Below are 17,973 nucleotides of genomic sequence, written 5' to 3'. Positions count from 1 at the left end.
AGCGTAAGAATCGAAAAGCCGTCGCAGCGAACCGTAGGCAATGCTCCCGTAACAAAAATGAAAATCATCAGCTTGACCGTTACGTAATCTCTCCGATCGAAAGATGAGGGTTTGTGCCTCAATCTTCTTGTGCGGGTTGGGGGATGTTGACGAGAGGGTAGTTTCAACTAATCTAATGAAAACGAGGCACACGCCAGACACGAGGGTGTCATGAGGATAAGTCAATACGTTGGGTTTGGCGTGTGGAGGGTGTTTTGTCGGTAGTTTTGTTTTGTTGCACTGTTGTGGGGTTGGATGGCGTGGTTCTTTGGTTTTTTCGTGCTGTTTGCCTCTTGGTGTTGATTGACTGGGTTATGGATAGCCAGGTTATTGCTTTAGAAACCAAGTTTATTACTTTCTATACACGCACATGCAGAAATGCCCAAAACCTCTCCCCATTCCATCATTAACAAATCCCAAGTCGCCTCCCCACGGTCGACAGCGTCCGAGGCCGAAGACAACAAGCCATCACGACAAAGGTCTCCGATTCGTACGCGGTCATTTTCGGGGCATTTGCCGGGTCCTCCCAGGCGGCTATCCAAGGCTGAGTACGTTCCTGTTGCGGCAGAACCGGGCGATGGAGAGGGGGAAGTAGCAGGCGGATGTGAGCTTGAGGTTAAAATGATGACAATAAAAAAGGCGAGACCCAAAGTAGATGTTCACCAAAAGCTTCAAGAGGAACGTAAAGGAGACCTACGACGTCCACGTACCCGTCGTCGCCCCACGCGACCCGCAACGTCCCCACAACCCAACAAGGACCATATGCTGAACCTCATTACAGCCGCCTGCAAAAAGTCTTTGGGATGGGTATCGTCCGATGACGAGGACAGTCCCGTCATGTCCATCCCGCCTACAGTTGATCTAGGCGTCCAGATGTGGAAAGAGGAAATGAAGGGCATTGTACAAAGACGGGGTGGATTTAAGAGCACGGCTGCGTCCTATCCTCCGTCGCCCATAACGAGGTACCTGTATCAACAAGGATACATTCACTCCATGGACGATGAGGAAAAAGAGGAACCAGTGGTTTCATCACATCCACGTACGATTCTCTTGGACCAGCACTTCGTGTCGGCTTCCTTGATGCATCCCGAGGAGACGAGTTCTTGTTACTCTGAGCAAATTCCATGGAGTGCTCCTGATCCGATCAATCCTCCGGTACAGACCTATCGCCCTTGGACGCCCTCGACACCTCTACACGGCGGTATAGGACGAAAGGAAATAACCACCTACGCGCATAGAACAAGTGTCCCGCAACATCAATCTAGTCTCTTGTCGACCCGATTTAATCGAGAGAGGCACCACACGTTTCCGTTTGTGCATACCCCGGAGGGCTCAGTCTGGAATTTGGGACCTGCGAAAGAGTTATTTAGAAAGTTGCGCATGATATCCGATGCGTCAGCACCGACGATTGTGGTGTCGGATGCTGGGTCGGCAGTGAAAAAGGGGCGTCGCTCGTCGGTGCGAGGGACGGGGGAAGGTTCATAGAAGATGCGTGCTAGACGTTGGGTGAAATACATGTCTAACCATTGGCTGTAGAGGGCTGCCGTGCCGTGCAAATATTGCCCGTACACATATCAATGATTAGCGCACCTAAACAACTCATGCTTGAATTGTCTATTTAAATATGAGCTACGAGCTATGCACTCAACATGTATGATACAAAACAGGCATACACCTATCTAACCCTCTTTTTCTTCCCCTGACCCATGGATGCACTCTCTCGCTTCCTCTTTTCACCCTTACGTTTACTCACAGGAGCAGCTGCACCGTCACCAGTATCCAACCCATCCTCTCGCTCAATCAATTCCAAAAACTCATCAGCATCCGCAAAGGCAAACGCAGATTTTGTGTCGAAATACGTGCCCTTGTATCCGAGTGCGCGGGCTTTGGTGGAGAGGTGTGTGGGCTTTTTGGGTTTCTTAGATTCAGAGTCGGACGCTTCTTCCGCTGTTATCATGTTTGCAAACGAGGCATCGTCATCATCGTCATCGTACTCATCGTCGCCAGAGGGAATGTTGGTGTCTTCGTTTGAGTCTTGGGCCCATTTGGCCATTTCATCATCGTCGTCGTCGCCAGAGGCATTGTCAGACAAGGAACCTGAAGCCGCGTCGATGCCATCCATGGCTTTGTATACGTCGTCCAAATCATGATCGTCCTCATCATTCTCCCCTTCGACATTATCCTCATCACTGTCTATATCTTCCAAACTCAACTCATCATCCTCATCACCTAACAAGTCCTCATCACCATCCTCATCCTCTCCAGCAGGATCAAATCCGGCACTCTTTTGCATAGCCTCCCAAACCAGGTCTTCATCCATCTCTTCCTCGTCCTCATCATCGGCAGCATCCAATTCTTCCACTGCCTGCTTCTTTTTCTTGATCTTATTGGTATCCCTAGCCTTTTCTTTAAAGTATTGATAATAAAAGACCTGGAGACGTGTTAGTCAGAGCACGTTGCAGACAACATGATTGAAGTTACCTCATCAACTGGAACAGATTCGGGATTCTCGAGCCACTTTTGCGCAACGATATTAACGGGTGTGTCATCCAAGGGGAGTTTATTCCCAATTTCCTCATTCTCGAGGACGACGCCTCTTTTCCGGGCCGCACTCAGAATCCGCTCGTGGCCTTCCTCTTCGCGACCAGAGAGACTCAAGCCTGCGACTCTAGGTTGCATAAGGGATGTGCCCTTGTAGGCCGTCGAAACCTTTTTAGGGTTCTTGAAAATAAAGCGGTCGAGGAAACGGCTGAGAGCGTGGTTTTGGAGGGGATCGTAGTTTGTTGCATTAGGGGGAGGGGCGATCGGTGTGCCGGAGAGGAGCGTTTTGGCGTAGAGTGAGACAGTTGGGTGAAAGTGGGTAGAAAAGACAGTCTAGGAATACGGGTTGGCATTTTCGGAAAAAAAGGTATCGCATCAGCAAAGGCTTACCAATTCCCACAAACATGTCTTTTCCGCATTACAATATAGCGGATCCCTCTTTCTGCCGTCATATCCTTGCGTCACTTTTTTTACATCTGGTTTGAATACCTCACCGTCCTCATCCACATCGACAAACACTTCCACATCACCATCCTCTTCAGCCTGATTTACCATCCCCCAAATTCCAGGACGCACTTTGGCCACCTCGCCTACCAAAAACAATCCCGCACAGACAAATGGCACCTGAACGTATGCGCAGACTTGTACAAGGCGCTTAATAAAGGATTTGACTCTATTAAGAGACGTGTCGGCCTTTAGGGCCCGGTAGAGGAGGTTGAGGTACATGGCTTGTTTGGAGGCGGTGTAAAGGCGGGGATCGAGGAGGGAGGCGTAGAGGGTTCGATAGAAGCGGTCAGAGAGGGATTGGCGGGAAGATTGGACTTGGAAGATGAGTGTCAGCGCCTGGATGGAGGTGTTGAACGTCCCAATGTGGGAGACGGTGAAGAGCGTTTTCATGTGTTTGTCAAACCTGGTAGAGAGTGAGGACCCGTGTATACAGAACAAAGAGTCATAAAAAACTACTTACACATCGTCTTCAATCTTTGCAAATGGAAAGGCCCGGTTGACTCCAGTCAACAAGGCTGCCATCATTTTGGCGTCGATACCATCAGCCAGAGTCATACTCTCGGGATCTTGAGGAACCACCTCTGCTTTTTTCGCCCCTTTTCCAGCATTCTTGTTTCCCTTTTTCCCTTTCTTCTTGCCATTCTTGCCATTCTTGCTCTTAATGTCCGTCTCCATCTTTGCAGCCTCCATCCGCTTGCCGAGCCCATCAAAAACTGAAAAATACACATCCACAAGACGATTGGCAGCCGCTACATCCGCCTCCCGGTGACTCAACACAATCTGATTCAAGAATGTGACAGCATAATACCGTGCTCGATCCGTGACATTGGGACGAAACAAGAGTCGCTCGACTTCTTTAATGACGACGAGTTTCATGGCAGGGTGTGTGGCCAAGAGTTGCGAGAGGAGGTGCGCGGATTTGGAAGCAAGTTTCCGGTCCTGGTCGCCTACTTTGTTGACGAGGAGGGAGAGGAGATTTTGCTCTTGTTCGGGTTTGGAGGAGAGGAGGTCGTAGATGTATTGGATCATTTTGTTTTTAATGTGGAGGAGGGGGTCCCTGGCCAATTCCTGAAATACAATCATGTCTTTATATAGGTCATGACAAACGCTAAAAAGTGGAATACACAACATACCTCAATAAGCTGAATAAACTCAAAATAGGTCTTCTTCAACCCATCCTCAAAGTACCATGCCACCAAATGCACAGGTTTGACATGTGGAGAATCCAAGGGCTGGTCTCTGAAGTACCGCAGCTTTCTATCAGGCAGTAATGTACCGACCATCAAATCCTTGACGCTATCCATAGCAAGTACCGCCTCCCTCCGTGCCTTCTTCCTCGCCATCCCATTCACAAGCTGGTCACGCAAGAGATGGAGGGTATGTAACGGGGACTCTTGTACCAAAAGCGTTAAAGCCGAGACTTTGTCTGTAACAGTACCCGACTTCAACACAGTGGAAATAAAGTCCTTGTCGGCTGATCGGGATTTGAGGGATGTATATTCGGCGCTTTCTTGTGTCCAGAGGGTTTTGGCGCGAGTGTACGTGGTTTGGAGGGTGGATTCTGAGGTGTTGGGTTTGCCGGTGATGGGGGGGAGTGGATGGTCGTACCAGCGGCTTGTCGGTTCAAAGATCTATGTACGTGCGGAATGAGATCCTGTACCATAAAGGTGAGGGAAATGTGAGACTTGCCATTTTTTTGCTTAGTTTATCGTCAACCGTTTGGCCTTGTAGCAATTGGGACACCATGGATCGGACCTCATTTGCATCTTCTTTTCCGTACTTGAGCTGGTCGTTTCCTTCTTCCTCTGCTCCTTCGTCATCCTCATGATCGTCTTCCGCATCTTCGTCTCCCTCTTCTGCGTCCTCATCCTCCTCCTCTTGTTCTCCTCCTTGGGGTCCCTCACTTTGATCTACATCCTCACCGCCATCCTCACCTTCACCCTCCTCGTCGTCAACTTCCTCAACAACACTCTTCTTCGGATCAATCCCAACACCATTCATAAAGCCCATCAACTCTTTCAACAATGCTCCCTCATCCTCTTCCTCTTTTCCTTCCTTTCGCTCCTTTCGTCTCGTTTGCACACCATTATCTTCCGCTTCAGACCCGGACAGTGCATCGGCGATAACAGCGAGATCCGATTCCTCCCCGCCGAGTGAGAGGATTTCCTGTAAGAGGATGGAGCGTTTTGATTTTTTGGAAACCGGGGGCGTCTTTTTTGCTTTGGCTTTTTGTGCTGGCATGTCTCGAACCAACGCTTGTCAAAAATAAACACAGTTTCGAAGTGCAAAGCCCAAAAAGCAATGCTGCAATTGCTTACACAAAAAACAATCATGGCGCAGCAAGTGTGCGGCACAGTCATGAATCGGACTTGGACGTCCTTCCGTCGCCTGTCCCAGATCTCGCTTTCCATCTGCAAGATGTTGCAAGTCTCACAAATATCGTCACCAGTAAGTAGCCCTTTCTCTATCTCTTCAATTCCAAGCTAACACTGGTTAAGCCACCAACACGCATACCCTACCCAAACGTACGTGCCTCAGTCCATCTCGTGTACACTGTGGTAACCCTTTCCGCAGCCGCGCGTACCACCGCCCCCGGTCCCGACCCCTCTAATATTAGATGCGTACATTACCGATAAAAGAGTAGATGACGAAGGGTTATTGGACCGGTATTTGGAGTTGGCTGATCCGATCGTTGATGAGCGTGTTGTCGGGTGGCTAAATACAAAAGGTAGCGTATACAGATACGTTGTTCGTCCAATGTATTGATATTAGTACTAGGTACGCTAGAGCGTCTTGTGCGGAGGAGCATGACGGATAAACGGGCTGTGGATGTGCTTTGTAAGGTTGATGTAAATGTTTTGAGTGGGTGGTTGGTGGTGCGAATATGTATGTATCGCATCTGGGATTTTTTTCGTTTCTTCGTACTGTCTTTTCCGGCATGTTAATAATTTGACTTGTGCGGACCGTTTTAGTACGAGTCATGTGGGCTGAATTTGAAGGGGATGAGGAATTCATGTGAGTTTGATATCCGTTTCCTGAATGGCTGTTGTTGGTTACAAGCTTTGCTTTTAGGTATTTCAGGTTGGTTATCGTCCAAGACAACTTTGCCGATGAACGATATTAACGTGCCCCCAGGAAGCTCTTTTTGTACCTTTTGCGGCACGATCGGACTGTTGGGGATTGGACTTTGCATGGTACGCCCAGCCCAATGTCCATCCTGGTCCGGTACGTAACGTTCTATCGTATATTTTCCGCGTATTAAGCGTATTGAACAGTTACTAGCCATGCACACGATGCAAACATTGCAGACTGCTTTCTCTCTATTGTATTTGAAACGGATGCAAACCGACTACAAGCGTGCCGGACCTATATAACTCAATTGAGTGAAATGTTTGACACCGGTACGTTTTTTCACACCTACCAGAAAGGAATGATGCTCATACAGCTGCAGATGACCAGACATTGGATGGAATTGCGGATCTACTGCTGAGAGTCGTTGATGAGGCTGCTGGAAATCCATTTGGCTATATGCTTTTCACGGGGTTTAACGCCCGGTTTTTGTTGGAACGGGTGATGGAACGGCGGCCAGAGTGTGTGAGGGTTTTGTGTGGATTGGTCATGAATAGGTAAGTATGAATGCAGTGTACGGATTTTGGATGATGGGTTGACAGAATAAAGTGTGAAGAGGGAAGGGTGTCCACCACTGTGTCCCGATATCTTGCCAATAGTTTTGCAACATGTCGGGGAATTGGGTCGTGTTGTGGATGAGATTATCCGTTCAGGGTACGTCAATAATGGCCAATGCATTCGACAATGACCTAACTATAGTACAGCCGAAAGGAAACGACCACCGTATTATATATTCTGGATATCCTCGGGACTCTCGTCCGCTGGGCGGCTGTAGATGATTTGCAGGAACTACAAAGCGTTCCGTGGTGTTTGCTCGTGGAGGCAGTGTTTGGGCGGTACAGGTAAGTGTGTTGCTTACTGTCTTTTAGATGGCAAGATTTTCTAAAGTAGACTAGGGAATGTGATTTGTACTTTGGACGGGTTGTACGTTTGTTGGAGGGGATTGTTGCGCGGGAGTGTGAAGAATGGGTTGAGGATGTGATAAGGATGTTGGACAAAGGTGAGATCTCTGTGTAGTGCAAGTGTGTTATCTTAACGCTCATCAGCTTTTTTTTTAGGAAACGATGGACAACGGAAGATTCTGCAACAAATTCTTAAAGTCTAATAAATATATGTGAATGGTGATGATTTTTTTTTATACAATGGGATAAACGGCTCGATTTAATAATGATTGAATCTATTCTTGAATCCTCCTCTGTTGTTCATGCCATCCATCTTTTCCCAATTCTTCCGTGTACGAGGTTGTTGTTTGGGGTGTTCCGTCCTGTCAAGTGTGCTCGCTTAAAAATCCATCACTTAAGGTTGCTAACCAAAGCGCGGCCAACTTACTGGATCGGCGACACCCTCCGAATGAGAATGCCACCCACTCTGATCCTGTTTTCCATTAACGATGGTTTGACTTGTAAAGGATTCGTCTGATACCCAGTTGCTCTCGTATGCTGTTGCACCAGTGGTCGTGTCGCGTGCGGGAGAGCGCGTGGAGTGAGCTTTGCCGAGCTCGTTCATGCGGGTTGTTGTGTCTTGGTTCATGGTTGCGTTATTTTGTATGGACAGGAGGAAGAGATGAGTGGGGGATATATTTATATGCTTTGGCAGTTGAAGAGGTGGTGATGCAAGTGTGACGTTTTTTATTTTAGGGTGGGTGTGCAGGCCACCTATGAAGGAGAGCTATGGTCATTTGGTCACGGCCTTGGTAGTTGAGTTGGGAATGCAATTGGGATATGTTATTGTTTATTTTATTAATGTTACATTGAGATTTGTTATGGCTATTCGGACGTTATGAACACTCTTGGAGCTAGTAAAGTTATCTCTGTGAGATATCCATTAAATTAAACTTGCAATCTTTCCAACCAGTACCAGTACACGAGATGACATTTACTCTTTGATATTTGGGGTGAACAAAACTCGACAACAACTTGCTACACGATGAGAAGGTCGTACGACAACCGATACGAGAACCGATACCAGCACGTCAAATCGCTTACGGAACGCCTACCAGACACAGGGCCGTATTCGATGATCCAACGTTAAGTCCAGAATAAAGGATTACACTACCCAACTGTCCCCTTTCACGCTGATTCACCTGTGAAGTGTATTGTGACATTCGCCGAAAGCGACGAAGTGCCATGTAGGTAGATGATGCACAGTCAATCCCGTGGATGTGTCCGGAGTAAAGTAAAGAGTGCGTAGTGGCTGAACAGGCATGCATGATTCAAATGTGGATAGTGCCTAACGTGTTGAAACGAGCCTCAATGGATGCCACCCATCCTAACGCTTAAAGCATAGTAGTCTGCGTAACATATTGTCTTTGCTATCCACGGAGCATTGCGAGTTTGCTGTCGGCGGGGGCGACTGGTGGGTTTTAAGGAAAGCCAAAAACCCAACTGAACTTGCGTGCGGGACTTGATGACCAAGCAACACGTGACAAACTGCGACCGGCGTTGCTGCGCACAATGGATGGCAGCGAACGTCGACTGTGCTTCTTTTGCGAGGTTGGCCGGGGTTTTGTTTGGAGCATGTGTGAGTCTTTTTTCTACTGTGGTTTTTTGAGCTGGGGGGAAGGGGGGATCGTGCATGACAACCGGTGTGAAAGAGTTTCTGCTAACTTTCGTCACTTTCAAGTGACAACATGTCCAGTGCCTCGTTCCGTACCTCAACGTTTGATCCTATCCTTATTTCCGCGCAGATAGGTACGTTCCAGCGTACCGTTGCAGTTGTAAGGAAACATTAAACATTCGATATTAGTGGCACTACAGTCAACATATTACCTCTCTGCATCGCTGATTGTCTTTGTGCTCGAATTGTTGACGGGATCGCCCGTGACGTTGAATCATGTTTTGATGCACGACGAGCTGCGGACAGATACTGTGTTGGGGTGGAGTTTATTTCTAGCGAATTTGATGAATGCGGGGTTGGGGTATGTTGATGGGCAGAATCTGCACGGCCACCTTTTAAACTTACGAGTGTTTGGTTTGTTGGGATAGGAGCTACTACCTCTTGATAATTGTTCAGCGGGCCAAACTCTGCCTCGACTTTAGCTGTACGCTCCACATTCTGCACATTGTCATAACGACTCTGTACAGCCGATCGCTCCCCAAATCCTTTTTCTGGTGGTTTTGTTTCTTGTGTACACTGGTTGTTTTGTCGTTAGGGGGCGAGTATTTGTGCATGCAGAGGGAGATGGAGCCGATCACGCTGGCGGGAACGAAAAAGAGGCAGAGCACTTCGAATGGGGGGGATGCGGTCGAGCTGCAGAGATTAACGGATGGGAGTGACGACCTTGCGTAGTCGTGGGCAACCCCAACCACAGCGCTTTGACACAATATACTATTTTCGACTTGAAGCTGATCAACCCTCAGTCCTCAGGGAAGAGATTTTGGGGTCTTGACCCGGCAACGGCGGAAAGCACGTAGTGGTGAAAAGGTCACCAGGCAAGAATCAGACGATAATCACGCCTCCTGCTGCGGGTGGTCAAGGGGAACAACCTAATACAAGCTTGCATCTTCGTGTACGGCTGTCGACGTACGCAAATTGAATAGTGCAAACGGAATGATAACTGCCAATGCAAAGGCAGGCATCTTGTAGGATAATCGAAATTTTAAATATCATTATTGTAATATTGCTGAGCCGACGCTGTTTGTGTATGCAATGTGGTAGGGCATATTGCAATGCGACTAGTAGATGTAAGGGCCTTGAAATAATGAATCCCTGGCAGAGATACCAGCCACTGGAGATAACCGAGTTTGCCGAATAGCCATCATGAAGGTCAAGTGATGAATATCCCTTTGCGTGGCTCTCGAGCATACATAGTATTGTCTGAGCGGACTCTAATCTGCTATCACCAAATACCATGTTATATATGAAAGTGGATGAGGACCAACTATCGCTGTAACATGACGGGTAACCCCAAAGCCCGATTTTCTTGATGCCAACGTGTGCGCCTCTCCATTGAATAGCATACCTTGGTCTTGTTGACCCTGAATTCCTGATTGTGGGCAACTGGGTAACCCTCAGCAACGACCCTGCTGTGTGCGTCGGGTCAGCCCTGATCCGGACGTCATAATGGTTAAAAGCATGTGACATCTGCAGCGAAAGGTAAACGCAAGCCATAACCCAGAAACGCTATCCAGTCAGTCGCAAAGGGCCATTATTGCCTGTATCTCAAAACTTTTTGTTCAAATATCATAAAACAAAATAAAATGATGAGCAAATCTCTACCAGCCGACAAAAACGCAGACCTGTACCCAGCAGCCTTTCGAGACAGCATGAACGACACGAGTCCGAGGAGCATGTAAGGACGCCATCCATTAGAGCAAACAATTGTACGCAAAGCTCATTCTGCAGCACGATATGAATGTGCAGGTACATTGACGCTGGTCCTGTGAATCCGAAGCCCAAAGAGCAGTCAGGGCGGTCGTCCATCGACTGGTGAGTTATGCTTTTCACAAAATGCCCACTGACGAGTAATGGATACTGATGATGCCATACCGACGGGTCATAATGAACATAGTTATCCATATGTGAGTAGGAATGTCGAGAATCATGGGACGGAAAAGGAGCGACAAGCGCTGCACTGCCTCCAGCACCAACAAACTTGAATTCTGGCTGTAAAATAACGAGAAGCGGGTAAGGAAAGAGTGCAAGTGTCAGAGCGACAAAAAAAAAGAGCAAGCGATATTCCCAAATGCTTTTCGAATGTGTTTGCGTGTGCAAGAGTGTGCAACAGTGTAGTGTGGTCGGTGTCCCCCAATACATTTGTGTTTTTAAAACATTTGTGAGCAACAGCGAGTGAGACTGAAGAGGACATCCATGTGTATGAGAACTAGTGCGTTCCGAATTGCATTGTGTTTATATGTTTCGAGATATTTGAAGATTGACGGAGAAATGAACAAGATTCGGTAGCCTGCAGCGCTGTCCAGCTGCTCCTGCTTGTCTCTGCCCGTGAGTGCATTCGTCCGCAAGGATGTGCCCAGTGTTGCGTCCCCCTCCCTCCGCCTAATTCCACCCTGGACTCTTATCCTGGACTCTAGACCGTTTAAAACCTAAGGTTTATACGGATATTGGTTCTGAAGGAAGGGGTCATGATAATACTATATCGAGTCTTTCAAAGAACGCATTCAGAACACTTCCACGTATCCATTGCCTTGGATATAGCTCATACTGAATCACACAAACACACCCTTATCCTGCCCCCTCCATATCGCTGTGTGCGATGCTCTGCAAAAATACCGTCGGAAGTCCATATCGGAAATACCAAAACCGAAATAAAATAATTAAAAAACCAAGAAAAAAAGGAATTGGGTAAGAAATCACCTAATCAAAATAATTCCTTTGACCCAGAGACCAGGTCGTGTTTTTGTGTTCCCTGCAGAACACCTTCGACGATTTGGCACTTGGGACATTTCAACATTTTCAATCTTTGGTCATTTGTTGCATGCGTGATATACTCTATCGCTGTCGTTGATATTACTATTACTAGTGTTACTGTGTACATGGCTCTTGTAGTCGTTGGTTAGAACAGTGCGGAAAAGGTTTTGCGTGACATTCTCCTCCTGTCGCGTTGTCGTCGCTCTCGCTCTCGGGGTGTGCCTGTGTGTGTGTTTGTGACTGCGTGGATATCTTTTTGGCACTCGCACTCGTTCTTGTGTGCTCGTGTGCAAAGCTCGACGGAATCTCGAGTCTGTCAACCACACGCAGTCCCCTCGTCGCTATGGAGCAACAACAACGACAACAAAACCTCGCGGCTTCACAAGGATATGACTCCCAGTCAGAGACATCCCCGCCCCCTCTCACAACTCCAAACGGTCCGCCAATGGAGTCTCCAGCTTCTCCCTCTCCGTCGGCTCACGGTAGTGGTCACCACAACCACCACAGCTACAACAATTTCGCCAACGAAATGCAGCAGCAGCATGCTCAGCAACAACAACAACTGCAACAACAGCAACAGGATCAGCAACAGAACCACCAACAGCAGCTACTGCATCACAATCAGCCAAAGAGAACACGCGCGTCAAAGGCTTGCGATACATGTAGAAAAAAGCGAACAAAGTGCTCTGGAGAGTACCCTTGTTCCGGCTGCAGGGCATTTGGGTTTGTTTGCCACTACAGTGACACTACCAAAAAGAGAGGTCCCATCAGAAAGAATACCATAAAAACCCTGGAGAATAGGTGCGAACAACTCTATGCAGATGCGTGTGGGGAAGCCACGGAAAGTTAACACTTAGTATTCTTCAGACTCAAAATGATGGAATCACTGCTCGCAGCAGGCATACCTCCAGGGAGTCAAGGCGACCCATCCACCGACCCAACGACCTCGGCAGACGGTTCAGATATACAAGGTGCCTCTTCAACACGGCCCTGGGAGGGCGCGTCAGCCGAAGCATCCGAAACCGCTGAAGAACCGCCATGGAGGAGACCTCGACTGATACCCAGTGGAAATTTATTGTGCATGGACCTCAGTGGGAGTTTTCTAATGTATTATGGGCGATGTGAGTGATTAAGTGTGTCTGACATTGACCTTCCTTTATCCTGAACGCATTTCCTTTCAATCTTTCAAGCTGCAACATACTTGAATCAATCTCCGCGATATAGGGACGGTCTGATCACCCTCCCATTCAATATACCCTCCCAAGCTAACACGCCCTCGTCACCCTACCAACCTACTGCCCTCAGTAAGCACCTTCCCTTTTCCTATGACCAAATTATGCGTCTGTCGACAACCTACTTTCAACTCGTACACCCCTTTCTTCCCATCATTGACCGCGCCAGCTACTTTCGGACTCTGGCCGAGGGACCGGACTCGCTCCCATTTCGTGCCCTCTTGTACGCAGTCCTTGTGGTCGTAGTACACCACATGCCAAACTCAGAACGCTGTGGACTGTCTGCAAACGATGTAGAAGAATTGACAGACAGAGCACGAGAAGTTACGTTAGAGTACGAAGCGCCGCATGTGTGGATCACACAGGCGTACCTTGTCTTGTCACTTTGCGGATCGGGAAAGGGAAATGCGTTCATCAATCGGTGGCGGTTGACTGGGGCGGGTGTCCGTGCCGCTCAGGAATTGGGCTTGCATCGGAATTTGCAAGATATTCGGCGTCCCATTCGATTAAATGATCCCACAGCGACCGAAGAAACGCGACGAAGAACCTGGTTTGGAGCGTACATTCTCGAGAGATATGCTAGTATGGCTACCGGAAGGCCCATGATGGTGGCGGATGACGACTGGTAGGTCCATGTTGGTGCACTTGTAACTACAGGCAAGCTAAGGCGCAGAACAAAAACAGGGACACTCCGTGGCCACAAGGATTTTCCGAAGTGGAAGAAGAGCGTGCAGACGCAGAGTACCTCCGGCACCACACATCCCTCATGGAAATCGCTGGCCTCGTCATGAAACGCGCCAATTCGGCGCGAGCTACCTGGAAAAAGGGCCGCGTTAATCGAGCCGAAGGCGGTAAAGAACTTGTTGAAGAAATTCAAACCCGTCTCGAATTGTGGAGAGAGGGTCTACCCCCTCTACTCCGATTACCCAAAAACGGCGCTGGAGCTGGTGGAGGCACCACAGGACGCAAATTCACCCGGCGCGAATCCCTTCATGTGACATGGCACCTCATTGTCCTCTCGTCGCGCCGAGCTCTCTTGGGCCGCTACGACGCCGAGTCCCGTCGCTCGAGCGCCGCCCTCGTTGAAATTCTGGAAACCCTCGCGTCAACCGGCGAGGAGCTCGACTCGACTTGTTCATCCTCTCCCATCACACCACCTATATCCAGTACGACCGACGGCCGATCTCTCTCTATTGGCGGCGTCTCCTTTCTCTTTGTCAATATCCCCACAGCATTCACGACAGCCTGGGATGCACTCCTATCCGACGTCATGACCGGCGACATGGTCGCTCACGAACGCATGGAACGCATGCACGGCCTCTTGGAACACCTTGCCGTTAGACACCCCATCATGAAAGGCTTTATCGGCGTCATGGCGGAAACCCTCGAAGCCCGCGGCATACAATCCCGTCTCCGTCCCTGGGCTGTGGAAAAGCGCCGACAGTGGGCGCAAGATGTTGATGACGTGAAACGACCAGACCCTGTTCCTTTACCCATCTCTTCTTCCATACCAGGCCCCCCGCTGTCTACCGCACCCCTTCGCATCACCACTGCCCGTCCACCACCAGTCAACTATATCCAGATGATGCCCCCATCTGTACCACACATTCCAGTCATGTACAATAACCAACCTCTCCTTAATCCTCCATATAATGTGCCACCACCGAACCTTACTCAACAAACCGTGCATGGATTACATCATGCACCCCCACCTCAGCAACAACTACATCAACATCAGCAACATCAGCAACAACAACAGCAACAACAACAACAACAACAACAACATCAACAACAACAACATGGGCCTGCACCATCACATGAGGACCAGTTCTTGCAAGCTATGTTTGGGGATTTGAGTGAGACGATGATTTGGGATTTGGTTGGGTTTGTCTAGTTTTGTTGTTGATGAGCGGGACTGTATTATCGGACTTTTTAATACATGAGATGGGCTTTTGGAGAATAACATTTTTGTTTGTTTTATGTGAACTTTGGGCATGATGCCAAGGTATTGCACCTTGACTCACTTTGAACGTTTTAAGCAACACCAGAAGACTGAAGATGTGTAAATTTCGATAGAGTTCCCACGATCCTTTATCCCCAACAAAGTTTGTATGGGAAGTTTTCTTACTGAAGCACCACCCTCGCCTTCTTTTTTCCACCCGCAGTAGCCACTTTTGCAGCACTATCCTTGCGTCCCGTCACCCAATACGTCTGGCAAGTAACTCCACCTTCCAACACAACTGCACCCTCCACTTTTTCAAACACAAACGGCGCGTCCTTTACCAAGTCGTAAGTAGCCTGACTGATATGAATACGATTCGGCTTCGACTTTTGTTCCATCTGATTCGCGATATTCACCGTATCCCCAAAAATCGCAAACTTTGGCATCGTCACTCCAGCAACACCGCCCACACACGGCCCAGAATGGATTCCAATGCGGATATGCAAATCACGCATGACTTGGTCCGTCATGTCGAGGTTCCGGATTTCTGTCAAGAATCTGAGCGCACAGTCAATGGTATCCATTGCATTTCGTCGAATAACGGCTTCACGTCCTCCTTGTTCTGATTCTTGATTCAACCCCGCAACGATCTGGTATGCATCCCCAATGGTCTCTGTTTTATATAAATCCGCATAGTCATCCAACGCGGAATCAAAAGCCGTATACAATCTGTTGAGGAGGTTGACGATTTGGTTTGGCGACGATTTCGCGGTTAGGTTTGTGAATTGGACGATATCGCTATAGAGAATCGTTACTGTTTCGAAATCTTTGGGTGGGATCTCGTGGCCCATCTTCATTGCATCCGCCACGTAACGGGGGAGCATTCCATACAGCAATTCATTAGCGCCTTTATTGTCTTCTTCGAGGGCATTTGCAGCGCTTTGGGTGCTCAATAATGCTTCTGTTTCATGGTGGTGTTGAATTTTGAGTTGTTTGTATTCATCTTCTTGTTCGCCCAGGAGGCGGTTCATTTGAGTAGCATGCTCTCGTTTGGTGATTTCGCGAAGTTCGCGCTGTTGGATGCGGAGAGCCTCCATGGCTGCATAGTGTCGTTTAGTCAGTTCCTCAATCCTAGAGCGTTCTTTGCGAATTTGTTCTTCAAGTTCGACGCTTTCGACCGCTTGGGCGCTTTCGGATGCTTCTGCGTCGTCACCAATGGCCGTATCGGCGTGCGAGTCAGTTGTAATGTCAGATATTTCGCTCTGGTCTGTTGAACTGATTTCGGATAATCCTGCGACAGAATGACGGGCTGAGCCGGGTTTGCTTGATTTAATATGACCAGAGACTTGGGAGCTCGCTTCGTCTTCTTCCTGTTCCTCTTGAGACATTGCTCGCATGCTTTCGCGGAGAGCCTCCTCGGATGCGAAAAACTGCCGCTCGCGTTGTTTGGCAGCAATTTTTTGTTGACGGGCCAATTGTCTTGCTTCGTACCGTTGATGAGCGAGCGTCCGGGATGCTTTGGCTTGAAGCGCTCGCTGCGTGTGAAACGCCTTTAAACTCGCTCGCTGTTGAGCAATTTGGTCCTCTTCATTCTCAATTTCCTTTCTTTGTTCCGTCTCGACTTCCATTTCCTGAATTTTTTGCTCGGCCATCAAGGTTTCAATTTCTTCCGTTTGTTCCAATTCGAGTTCACACACTTTCATCATGTGCTTAAGTTTCATGAGGTGCTCTTCTCGGAGTTGTTCAACTTCTTTCTGCATCCGGAGCTTGAGTTGGAGCATTTTGGTTTGGTGCAGCTTGTCGGCGTCAGCTCTGTCAGTTCCTTTTTGGGAAACTGTTCCATCATCTGACATACTGCCGTTTGCGATGAGGTTGTCGAGAGCTGCGTCTTCAATATCTTGTAAGAGGAGAGTGCGGAACATGTTCATGTTCTAAGTTTCATAACGAGAACATTGTTAAATACCCATGGATGGCCATAAACAAAACAAAAAAATGCAAACCTTGATAATCCTGACATGGCTATCTTGCAACGCCTTTCTCTCTCTCTCCTGTCTGACCTCTACTCCTACCAGCCTCAACTGATTCGCGGTCCGCCTCTCAGCTAATCGTTTCTTAACCGCCATCACTTTTTCAGAAGCTTCTGCTTTTTGCCTCACACCCAATTTAAGTGTCCTCAACTCCCTCAACAGCATCTCCAACATGCGCTTGTCCTCCTCTTCTTCTTTCAACGATGCAGCTTCCTCAGCCTCACGAACAGTTAGTGCCTTACGCTCAGCATCTTGCGCATCAACCAAGAACCGACTCTCAGCAATATTCGACTCCCGAATGTGAGCTTCGTCAATCCGGAAATTGTTTAAACGGTGAATCCGTTCCATGGTGGATTCCATGCTTGCGCGCTCTTTTTCGAGAGCGAGAGCCAGGGCTTGGTCTTCCACCTTCATGAGTGTCAAGATGCGTTCGAGTTCATGGTCTGTTTGGTGCGTGTGCGTTACAGCGCCTGTGCCGGCGTGGCCGCTGGATTGGGCTGCCAGGGCTCCACCGGCCGTAGGGACGATCATGTCGGTTGCTGTTGACATTGCTGCAATAATAAACTTGCAGAGGGAGATGTGATACTTGTCCTTGAGTTGGAGGAAAAATTGGGACAATATAATGAGCTCCTCCAAGAGAAAGCTCCAAAATCAGCAAAGAAAGCGAAATCCCGTCAGGGGAGGATTTATACTTCTCAAAGCTTGAGATATCACTGAAAACTCTAGAAATTTGCAGTAGAACAGAGGCAAAGCCCCACCCCCACTGCACACTTCAAGAACCGTTCCACACTCACGAAATCTAGACACAATAAGAGATGCTGAATGCAACACACTCGCCTCCTACAAAAGCCTGGACCTTTGACAAAACCCATTGTTGACTGCCCCTGTATGTGAGTTATACCTGCGACGTTGAACAACCCGCCATGTCTCCCATTCCCATTGTGTTTTGATTTGGTAATGTGTCCCCCACTGGATTTCACCCTGAGGGTGCTTCGGCACGGGCGCGAAATGTCTCTGGGTGTTGGACCAAAGACTCGCATCTCAAAGGTTTGAATAGGGTATCCATTCAACGGCTGTCAAAGAGGAGGCGCTACACTGGATGGATTGATGGATTGTCTTCGAGTCGCTTTGTTAAATGTTCCTTTGAGATGATGTCTAGGTATCTCCGGCATATCTTTCATGGGAGACA

The 17,973-nt window shown here is 48.4% G+C and overlaps 7 protein-coding genes across 7 annotated transcripts; 4 read left to right on the top strand and 3 right to left on the bottom strand.

The window, feature by feature from the left end:
* The first annotated feature begins 76 nt into the window (after window positions 1-76).
* SPPG_06838 (uncharacterized protein) lies at window positions 77-1,675 on the top strand. The gene has a single exon (XM_016755033.1). It carries the CDS (start codon window positions 418-420, stop codon window positions 1,522-1,524), a length of 1,107 nt encoding a protein of 368 aa, XP_016605882.1. The 5' UTR covers window positions 77-417; the 3' UTR covers window positions 1,525-1,675.
* On the bottom strand, window positions 1,639-5,351 carry SPPG_06837 (RNA-binding ribosome biosynthesis protein MAK21). Its single transcript, XM_016755032.1, has 6 exons — window positions 4,777-5,351; window positions 4,221-4,718; window positions 3,548-4,155; window positions 2,971-3,490; window positions 2,521-2,913; window positions 1,639-2,470 (listed from the first exon to the last, which is right to left on the bottom strand). Exons 1-6 carry the CDS (start codon window positions 5,326-5,328, stop codon window positions 1,715-1,717), a joined length of 3,327 nt encoding a protein of 1,108 aa, XP_016605881.1. The 5' UTR covers window positions 5,329-5,351; the 3' UTR covers window positions 1,639-1,714.
* Window positions 5,352-5,418: 67 nt separating this feature from the next.
* On the top strand, window positions 5,419-7,321 carry SPPG_06836 (uncharacterized protein; the record flags this gene model as incomplete). The annotated part of the gene is made up of 13 exons (XM_016755031.1): window positions 5,419-5,535; window positions 5,586-5,612; window positions 5,662-5,815; window positions 5,866-5,973; window positions 6,060-6,102; window positions 6,160-6,168; window positions 6,223-6,312; window positions 6,370-6,488; window positions 6,539-6,713; window positions 6,766-6,870; window positions 6,921-7,058; window positions 7,113-7,216; window positions 7,275-7,321. The coding sequence occupies 13 exons, from the start codon at window positions 5,419-5,421 to the stop codon at window positions 7,319-7,321; spliced, it is 1,236 nt and encodes a 411-aa protein (XP_016605880.1).
* SPPG_09411 (uncharacterized protein) lies at window positions 7,300-7,746 on the bottom strand (the record flags this gene model as incomplete). Its single annotated transcript, XM_016757574.1, has 2 exons — window positions 7,300-7,480; window positions 7,546-7,746. 2 exons carry the CDS (start codon window positions 7,744-7,746, stop codon window positions 7,394-7,396), a joined length of 288 nt encoding a protein of 95 aa, XP_016605879.1. The 3' UTR covers window positions 7,300-7,393.
* Window positions 7,747-8,684: 938 nt separating this feature from the next.
* Window positions 8,685-9,907, top strand: SPPG_06835 (uncharacterized protein). The gene is made up of 4 exons (XM_016755030.1): window positions 8,685-8,736; window positions 8,839-8,906; window positions 8,962-9,133; window positions 9,201-9,907. Exons 2-4 carry the CDS (start codon window positions 8,846-8,848, stop codon window positions 9,502-9,504), a joined length of 537 nt encoding a protein of 178 aa, XP_016605878.1. The 5' UTR covers window positions 8,685-8,736; window positions 8,839-8,845; the 3' UTR covers window positions 9,505-9,907.
* Window positions 9,908-11,462: 1,555 nt separating this feature from the next.
* On the top strand, window positions 11,463-14,709 carry SPPG_06834 (uncharacterized protein; the record flags this gene model as incomplete). Its single annotated transcript, XM_016755029.1, has 4 exons — window positions 11,463-12,384; window positions 12,451-12,704; window positions 12,774-13,440; window positions 13,500-14,709. The coding sequence occupies exons 1-4, from the start codon at window positions 11,927-11,929 to the stop codon at window positions 14,707-14,709; spliced, it is 2,589 nt and encodes an 862-aa protein (XP_016605877.1). The 5' UTR covers window positions 11,463-11,926.
* Window positions 14,710-14,711: 2 nt separating this feature from the next.
* On the bottom strand, window positions 14,712-17,619 carry SPPG_06833 (uncharacterized protein). The gene is made up of 2 exons (XM_016755028.1): window positions 16,758-17,619; window positions 14,712-16,688 (listed from the first exon to the last, which is right to left on the bottom strand). Exons 1-2 carry the CDS (start codon window positions 17,331-17,333, stop codon window positions 14,940-14,942), a joined length of 2,325 nt encoding a protein of 774 aa, XP_016605876.1. The 5' UTR covers window positions 17,334-17,619; the 3' UTR covers window positions 14,712-14,939.
* Window positions 17,620-17,973: the final 354 nt, after the last annotated feature.

The sequence above is a fragment of the Spizellomyces punctatus genome, assembly GCF_000182565.1.
Source record: "Spizellomyces punctatus DAOM BR117 chromosome Unknown supercont1.13, whole genome shotgun sequence".
Lineage (NCBI taxonomy): Eukaryota > Fungi > Chytridiomycota > Chytridiomycetes > Spizellomycetales > Spizellomycetaceae > Spizellomyces > Spizellomyces punctatus.
The sequence above is the reverse complement of the archived record's forward strand: the minus strand, read 5'-3'. Positions and strand labels throughout refer to the sequence as shown.